This window comes from Physeter macrocephalus, chromosome 4 (genome assembly GCF_002837175.3).
Source record: "Physeter macrocephalus isolate SW-GA chromosome 4, ASM283717v5, whole genome shotgun sequence".
Lineage (NCBI taxonomy): Eukaryota > Metazoa > Chordata > Mammalia > Artiodactyla > Physeteridae > Physeter > Physeter macrocephalus.
In genome coordinates this window covers 45,457,020-45,466,470 of record NC_041217.1, presented here as the reverse complement: position 1 = coordinate 45,466,470, position 9,451 = coordinate 45,457,020, and the positions used below count along the sequence as shown (strand labels likewise).

The 9,451-nt window shown below is 38.1% G+C and overlaps 1 protein-coding gene across 1 annotated transcript in view; it reads left to right on the top strand.

Annotated features, from left to right (window-relative positions):
- The first annotated feature begins 228 nt into the window (after window positions 1–228).
- Window positions 229–9,451, top strand: part of MRPS14 (mitochondrial ribosomal protein S14) — a 33,336-nt gene continuing 24,113 nt past the window's right edge. Inside the window, exon 1 of the mRNA XM_024133709.1 lies at window positions 229–360. Coding sequence (XP_023989477.1) covers window positions 316–360 — 45 coding nt within the window. The 5' untranslated portion in view covers window positions 229–315. The remainder of the gene's footprint in view (window positions 361–9,451) is intronic.

Below are 9,451 nucleotides of genomic sequence, written 5' to 3'. Positions count from 1 at the left end.
GGTAAAGGAGGGTGGAAAAGGAGCTGGGTGGGAACAAAGGTAATTTAAGAGGGTGTGTAAAGCGCTCAGGAAAGGAGGAACAGGTAAAGACCGTCAGACTCCACTATCAGTATCACAGCTCCGCTCCAAGATAATTTGCCCATATCCCGTTGAATACCGCGAGAACGTACATCCAATTAACTACCCCCTCCTTCCTGTACACTAAAGACCCGCCTGCCGCCCCGCCCCCTGCGGCCCAGGTCCCGCCCCTCGTGTCCTCGCTGTATCCGGCAGGGTTAATAAAGTTGCAGCGGTTTGACATTAGCGGCGGACAACATGGCGGTCTCCACGCTCGGCTCTCTGCTGCGGACAGTCCGGCAGGTCTGGTCCACGCCCTTATACCCTCCTCCCTCTCTCCTCTGAACCTCCAAACCCACGGGTCCCCCACTATTCTGCCAGCTGTAGCGCCCAGTGCAGACCCGTCCCAGGCTTTTCCCTCTGTCCCCTTCTCTCCTCCGGCCTGCTTCAGGGGAGGGCCGAGCTGCAGATGTAAATTTGGTATTCGTAAGCTTACAGCTGACTGGCATTGAAAGCTACAGATTGGCTCCAGTTTATAAGGAGTGTAGGTGGGGAGAGAAGGTGTCCGAGGAATGAGGCCCTAGAGCCTTCAATGTTAAGAGAGCCCAGCAAAGGAGACTTGAAAGAAGCAGAGCGAGGGAGGAGAGCATGGTGGCCCGGAAGCACTCCAGGAGCAGGGGGTGGGCAACTCTCTGCTCAAAGTTAATTAAAAGACGAGCTGAGAATTGCCTGTTGGGTTTAGCAGAGTGGAAATTGTTGGGACCTCGATCATAGCCGTTTCGATGGCGTGGTGGGGGCGAAAGCGTTCACGACAGAATAGGAGGAAAGAAATTGGAGACTACGAATATAGACAAGCCTTTGAAATCGTTTTGCCGCAAAGGGGAGCAGAAAAATGGGTCAATAGCTGGAGAGGAGGTGGGTTAAGAGTGGGTGTTATGTTATTTTTTTTAACGTGACAGAAGTAACTGCATGTTTTTGCGTTAAAGGGAAAGATTCTGTAAAGTGGGGAAAATGGATGATGTAGGAGAGGGAAGAATTGCTGGAGCTGTACCCCTGTGTAGGCAAGAGGTGATGAGTTTCGTGTTCAATTGTTTGGTCTTAGGAACATAGTTAATCTGTTATAGCGTTGTCCAGTAGAAATAAAATGCCAACCACATATGTAACTTAAAAGTTTCTAAGTGGCCACATTAAAAAAAGTAAAAAGCAGATGAAATTAATTTTATTGAAATAGTTTATTTAACTAGGTATGTCAAAAATATTATTTCAACATGTAATCTTATAAACGTGATGTATGAGATATTTACATTCTTTTTTTCATACTAGATCTTCAAAATCAGGTTTGTATTTTACACTTAAAGCACATCTTAGTTTGGATGCTAAATTTTCCACCATTAAAATGGAAAATGTAGGAGCTTCCCTGGTGGTGCAGTGGTTAAGAATCTGCCTGCCAATGCAGGGGACATGGGTTCGAACCCTGGGTCCGGGAAGATCCCACATGCCGCGGAGCAACTAAGCCCATGCACCACAACTAGTGAGCCTGTGCTCTAGAGCCCGCGAGCCACGACTCCTGAAGCCTGGGCACCTAGAGACCGTGCTCTGCAACAAGAGAAACCACTGCAACGAAGACCCAATGCAGCCAAAAATAAATTTTAAAAAATAAATTTATTTTTTTAAAAAAATGGAAATGTAGTCCTACCAAAACACTAAAGTTAATGTTTATCTTGCTTTAGTTTAAATTTTTAATTAATTAAAATTAAATAAAATTAGGAATTACGTTTCTCTCGTTACATTTCAAGCGCTCACTAGCTGTGTGTGGTTAGTGGCTACTGTATTGGACAGAGCAGATTTTAATAACAGGATGGAATGTAGTCCATGTGATTACAGATGCTTTTTTAAAAATTTAATTGGAGTATAGTTGATTTGCAATGTTGTGTTAATTTCTGCTGTACAGCAGAGTGATTCAGTTATGCATATATATTTTTTTCATATTCTTTTCCATTATGGTTTATTATAGGATATTGAATATAGTTCCCTGTATTATTCAGTAAGACCTTTTTGTTTATCCATTCTATATAATAGTTTGCATCTGCTAATCCCAAAGCCCCATCTGTCCCTCCCCCTTGGCAACCAGAAGTCTGTTCTCTATATCTGATTACAGGTGCTTTTAATTTCGTAATTAAAGAGAAATTGAAGTCATCAGCTAAACGTGGGGATGTGGGAGCAGGTGTCAGAACCCTGGGTCCGGGAAGATCCCACATGCCGCGGAGCAACTAAGCCCATGCACCACAACTAGTGAGCCTGTGCTCTAGAGCCCGCGAGCCACGACTCCTGAAGCCTGGGCACCTAGAGACCGTGCTCTGCAACAAGAGAAACCACTGCAACGAAGACCCAATGCAGCCAAAAATAAATTTTAAAAAATAAATTTATTTTTTTAAAAAAATGGAAATGTAGTCCTACCAAAACACTAAAGTTAATGTTTATCTTGCTTTAGTTTAAATTTTTAATTAATTAAAATTAAATAAAATTAGGAATTACGTTTCTCTCGTTACATTTCAAGCGCTCACTAGCTGTGTGTGGTTAGTGGCTACTGTATTGGACAGAGCAGATTTTAATAACAGGATGGAATGTAGTCCATGTGATTACAGATGCTTTTTTAAAAATTTAATTGGAGTATAGTTGATTTGCAATGTTGTGTTAATTTCTGCTGTACAGCAGAGTGATTCAGTTATGCATATATATTTTTTTCATATTCTTTTCCATTATGGTTTATTATAGGATATTGAATATAGTTCCCTGTATTATTCAGTAAGACCTTTTTGTTTATCCATTCTATATAATAGTTTGCATCTGCTAATCCCAAAGCCCCATCTGTCCCTCCCCCTTGGCAACCAGAAGTCTGTTCTCTATATCTGATTACAGGTGCTTTTAATTTCGTAATTAAAGAGAAATTGAAGTCATCAGCTAAACGTGGGGATGTGGGAGCAGGTGTCAGAGATTTAAGGAAAGACAAGATGGTGTAAAATAGTCAAGAGTAGACCGGAAGAATAGTGGCAAGAATTAGAGCCAGTACAGTGAAGTGAGAGAGGGACCAGGGAGTTGAGGGTGTATGAAAGACGACATTGTATTTACGGACCGTGGAATTCAGGCTGGGTAAGCAGGAGATAGGAAATCAAAAGCTGAGAGACGGTGAAAAGCTGGTAGGAACAATGGATTAAAAGTCTCAGAGGAGCTGTTATTAGGTGTTAGAAGGAGCAAGCTAGAAAGAAGTGATAGAGAATGAGATATACACAGCTGAGAAAAAGGAGGGCTTGCACCTACTGGTAATAAAAGACCTAGGGCATGGAAATAAATAGGTAAAGAAGAGCGGAGGACAAAAATCACTGGAGGAAAAGAGTTCGAGGAATGGAGAGATTACAGTGTAATTTCATGTATGTTGAGATCACCAGGAATTAAGACAGGAAGAATATTGGAGAGAGCGACAGTGAACCAGCATTTACAGTGAGTGAAAAACGCAAGGGAATGGTGGGGGCTGTGGTAGATGACTGCAGTGGTGACGGGTGCTGGGAGTGTAACCCAATGGCACGAGAGCCGAAGCTTTCCTTCAGGAAGGAGGGACAGTCTGGGAGCTGCAGCGAAGAGCAAGGAAGCTTTCTCTCATTCGTGGGAGAAAAAAAGAGCTATGGGGAAACTATCTGGGATTTAAGATTCTCTAGAGCAAATATCTGAAGGAGATGTTAAGGAATTAAGGATTTAGAAAATTTTGACAATGGTAGACCATGAGTTGAAGAGGGCCCAATAGAAGAGTTTTAGGAGGTGAAGAGGGGTGAGAGAGAGGGGCAGGATAGGATAAGTACAGAACAGAATGCAATCTTAATATATAAAGCACTGTTATAAACTGGTAAGAAAATACTGACAATAGAAATGTGGGCAAAGGACATACACTATTTACAGAAGAAATTACTATAATAGACCAATAAATGTTTATTTTTAAAGGGTATTTCCTTTATAGTCAGAAAAAAAGTTGTGCAAAAAGAATGAAAGGTGTTTTGTTTTGTTTTGTTTTCTTAAATAAATAGAAACCTGTTAGGAGATGGTAGAGAGGATGTTGTCTAGGAATAGTCTGGAAAAGAATTGAGGGGAAAAATGTTTAATTTTGTTTTCTAATTCTCTTTAACCTTCAATTTCATAGATAAAAACAAACCTTGCATTGACCCTTAATTTGAATTGTTTCTTTCGGCCAAAATGATCTCCTCAGACCTTACCACTGTATCTTGTTCATTTCCTCTTTTGGTTTGGAAAAACTTCACCTTCTCTCCCTTCCTTTCCATGATGCTCATTTCCAGCCACAGTGACCACATGTTCATTTGACTCAGTCGTGTCAAATCGATATTGAAATTTCCTTCATGCTGTCTTATTTCCAAAAAGCAGATTTTAGAGTTGTTGTATTTCCCCATGAGACTTTGAAGCATTGAAGATGCTCAGTTTATCTTTTGTTAATAGATTGAAAAAACGTTTTCTTTCTAATCTAGTATTCTCATTTTCAGCTTTATATTCTGTATAATGCTGTACATATATTTGTTTCTAAAATAGCAGTTATAAGAGACCATCATTATTTTCCATAGCTGCAATTTAACAAACATATAAAATTTGCTCTGGTTTGGGGGAGACTAGAGTTTCTAGTGGCCTGTACTCTCTCTGTCTGTACTGTCAGTCAGAATTGTAAACTCTCACCATGTAAACATGTGACAATGAGGAGCCTACTATTTTATTACTGGACAACTCATGCTAAGAAATATTAGGTCAATGATAATTTCAAATTATCATTTTGAAATAATGCTTTGACCCAGCAGTTCTGCTTCCAAGAATTTATTCTACTGATATATAGAAATATATATGAAATGATTTACATAAGACATTATTCATTGCAGCATTGTTTATAATGATAACTGGTGAGGTATGATCTAGCTGCCCACCAGTAGGTCACAGGATAATAAATCGTGATGCATCTGTGGGGAGGAAAAAGTAACTGCTTTATCTTCTTCTAAGTTCTCAGCTGGGGCCCTTGTAACAAGAGAAAAGCATACAAATTTGTAAGTTTTACCCGACATGGGAAGTTTCATAGGGAAATGAAGACCCAAAGAAGTTAAACCTGAGTGGTGTTGTGCTAGGTTTGATGAAGCCTGGAAAGTCATGGGGAAATGTGATAAGACAAAAGGTATGGGCTAAGTGTAGAAAACTAAGGGAAACTTAGCAAGGCCTGTTATTCAGATTCTTCTCAGTGTCCCTCAGGCTTCAGAGATAAAGATGCTTCTTTCATGCCCTGGCTATAGGGAGGGCACCTCTCACATAAGGATATTATGACCTGTTTCAAGGGAAGGTCAGAAAGTCCTTCTTGCACCTGCTGTTTCTCAAATTCCATTTGCTTGAAAGAGTCAGTATGCCAAAGGAGCCATATTTTGAGGTAGTGTCTCCTGAACCTGGTCACATCCATATAGTGGAATATTATGTGACCTAAAACAACGTGGAAGCTTTTTGGCATATGGATGTGGAAAGATCTCCAAGATGCAATGTTAAATGTTGAAAAAGGGGGTAGGGGAAGAAACATGGGAGTGGGCGTGTGTGCATGTATTTTATAGACAAAAATCTCTGGAAGGCTGCACAAGAAACTAGTAACTGTATACCTCTGGAGGTGGGGGTGTGGTCACTCGGCTGCTAAGGGACAAGGTGGGAGGGTGAATCCACTGTATGTCTATACTTTTTTTAAATTTTATTTTTTTATTGAACTATAGTTGATTTCAGCAAAGTGATTTGGTTATATTTTGTGTGTTTTATATATATATATATTTTCGATTCTTTTCCATTATAGTTTATTACAAGATATTGAATATATTTCCCTGTGCTATACTGTAAATCCTTGTTTATCTGTTTTATATATGCTAATGTGTATCTGTTAATCCTATATTCCTTATTTATCTACCTCTCCTTCCTCCCATCCTGTTATCCCTTTTGGTAACCATAAGTTTGTTTTCCGTGTCTGTGAGTCTGTTTCTGATTTGTAAATAAGTTCATTTGTACTATTTTTTTAGATTCCACATATGTTATATTTGTCTTTCTCTGTCTGACTTACTTCACTTAGTATAATTTCTGGGTCCATCCATGTTGCTGCAAATGGCATTATTTCTTTCTTTTTTATGGCTGAGTAATATTTCATCTTCTTTATCCATTCACCTATTGATAGACACTTAGGTTGCTTCCGTGTCTTGGCTATTGTAAATAGTGCTGCTGTGAACATTGGTGTGCATGTATCTTTTCTAATTAGAGTTCTTTTTCAGATATATGCCCAGGAGTGGGATTGCAGGATCATATGGTAACTCTATTTTCAGTTTCTTGAGGAACCTCCATACTGTTTCCCATAGTGGCTGCACCAATTTACATTCCCACCAAAGTGTAGGAGGGTTCCCTTTTCTCACAGCCTCTCCAGCATTTGTTATTTGTAGACTTTTTGATGGTGTCCATTCTGACCTGTGTGAAGTGATACCTCATTGTAGTTTTGATTTGCATTTCTCTAATAATTAGCAATATTGAGCATCTTTTCATATGCTTGTTGGCCATCTGTATGTCTTCTTTGGAGAAATGTCTATTTAGGACTATTTAGGTCTTCTGTCCATATTTTGATTGGGTTTTTTTTTTATATTAAGCTGTGTGAGCTGTTTGTATATTTTGGAAATTAATCCCTTGTCAGAAGTATTGTTTGCAAATATTTTCTCCTAGTTGGTTGGTTTTCTTTTTGTTTTCTTTATGATTTCCTTTGCTGTGCAACAACTTAGTTTAACTGGGTCCCATTTGTTTATTTTTGTTTTTATTTCCATTATGCTAGGAGGTGGATCCAAAAACATATTGTTGTAATTTATGTCAAAGAGTGTTCTGCCTATGTTTTCTTCTAGGAGTTTTATAGTATCTAGTCTTACATTTAGGTCTTTAATCCATTTTGAGTTTATTTTTATCTATTGTGTTCTAATTTCGTTCTTTTGCACATAACTGTACAGTTCTTCCAGGACCTTTTAATGAAGAGACTGTCTTTTCTCCATTGTATATTCTTGCCTCCTTTGTCATAGATTAATTGACCATAGGTGTGTGGGTTTATTTCTAGGCTTTCTATCCTGTGCAATTGATCTATGTGTCTGTTTTTGTTCCACTACCATACTGTATTGATTTCTGTAACTTTGTAGTATTATCTGAAATCAAGAAAGGTGATTCCTCCAGTACCATTCTTCTTTCTCAAGATTGTTTTGGCTTTTGGGGGTCTTTTCTGTTTCCATATAAATTTAAACATTGTTTTTTCTAGTTCTGTGAAAAATGCCATTGGTAATTTGATATGCCATTGGATTATACTTGTCTTTTTCTTGTGGTTGATTTCTATCTAATCTATTGCCATTGGATTGCACTGAATCTGTAGATTGCCTTGGGTAGTGTGGTCATTTTAACAATATTGATTCTTCCAACCCAAAAACATGGTATATATCTATCCATCTGTTTGTGCCATGTTCAGTGTCTCTCATCAGTGTCTTACAGTTTTTTCAGTACAGGTTTTTTGCCTCCTTAGGTAGGTTTATTCATAGGTAGTTTATTCTGTTGATGGGAAACTTTAGCTGTGCTGTCAACTTTGGAGAAGTATCCCAGTTGTACTGTGTTGGGTTGGCATTGTACAGAAATCAACAGCCATATTGGTCTAGAAACATTAAACGTAATTTTTTCCATTTGTACAGGGGTAACGCACTGTGTTAAATATGTAAGGTCTTATCTACATGGGTTTGATTACAGAAACTAATAAAGTATTCTCTAAAAAAAATTGTTTATATTGTTAATATAAATTGTTTATATTGTTAATTTAACAATATAAATTGTTTCCTCAATTTCTCATTCTGATATTCCATTGTGTATAGAAATGCAACAGATTTCTGTGTATTTTTGTATCCTGCAACTTTATCAAATTCGTTGATGAGCTCTAGTAGCTTTCTTGTGGCGTCTTTAGGGTTTTCTGTGTATAGTGTCATCTGCAAACAGCAACAGTTTCATTTCTTCTTCTCCATTTTGGATTCCTTTAATTTCTTTTAGTCTCTGATTGCTGTGGCTAGGACTTCCAGAACTATGTTGAATAAAAGTGGCACGAGTGGCCATCCTTGTCTTGTTCCTGATCTTAGAGGAAATGCTTTCAGCTTTTCACCATTGAGTATGATGTTAGCTTTGGGTTTGTAATATATGGCCTTTGTTGTATTAAGGTAGGTTCCCTCTGTGCCCACTTTCTGGAGAGTTTTAATCGTAAATGGATGTTGAATTTATCAAACACTTTTTCTGCAGCTATTGAGATGATCATATGATTTTTATTCTTCAATGTGTTAATGTGGTGTATCACACTGATTGATTTGCAGATATTGAAAAATCCTTGCATCCCTGGGATAAGTCCCACTTGATCATGGTATATGATCCTTTTAACCTATCGTTGGATTTGGTTTGCTAATATTTAGTTGAGGATTTTTGAATCTATGTTCATCAGTGATATTGGCCTGTACTTTTCCTTTTTTGTGTGGGTCCTTTGTCTAGTTTTGGTATCAGGGTGATGGTGGTATCATAGAATGAGTTCAGAAGTGTTCCTTCCTCTGCCATTTTTGGGAATAGTTTCACAAGGATAGTTGTTAACTCTTCTCTAAATGTTCGGTAGAATTCACCTGTGAAGCCATCTGGTCCTGGACTTTGGCTTGTTCGGAGTTTTAAAATTACCACCCCAATTTCACTACTTATAATTGGTCTGTTCATATTTTCTATTTCTTCCTGGTTCGGTCTTGCAGGATTGTACCTTTCCAAGAATTTGTCCATTTCTTCTAGGTTGTCCATTTTATTGGCATATAGTTGCTCAAAGTAGTCTCTTTTGATTCTTTGTATTTCTGTGGTGGCAGTTGTAACTTGTCTTTTTTAATTTCTATTTTATTGATTTGGGACTGCTCCCTTTTTTTCTTGATGAGTCTGGTAAAGGTTTATCAATTTTGTTTATCTTTTCAAAGAACTAGCTTTTAGTTTCATCGTCATTCCTAGTTTTTAAGTCTATTTCATTTCTGCTCTGACCTTTATGATTTCCTTCCTTCTACTAACTTTGGGTTTTGTTCTTCTTTCTCTAGTTGCTTTAGGTGTAAGCTTAGGCTGTTCATTTGAGATTTTTCTTGTTTCCTTGAATCTCTGTAAATTTCCGCCTAAGAACTGCTTTTGCTATGTCCCGTAGATTTTGGATGGTTGTGTTTTCATTTTCATTTGTCTCCACTTATTTTTTGATTTCCTCTTTGACTTCTTCAGTGATCCATTGATTGTTTAGTAGCATATTGTTTAACCTCCATGTGTTTGT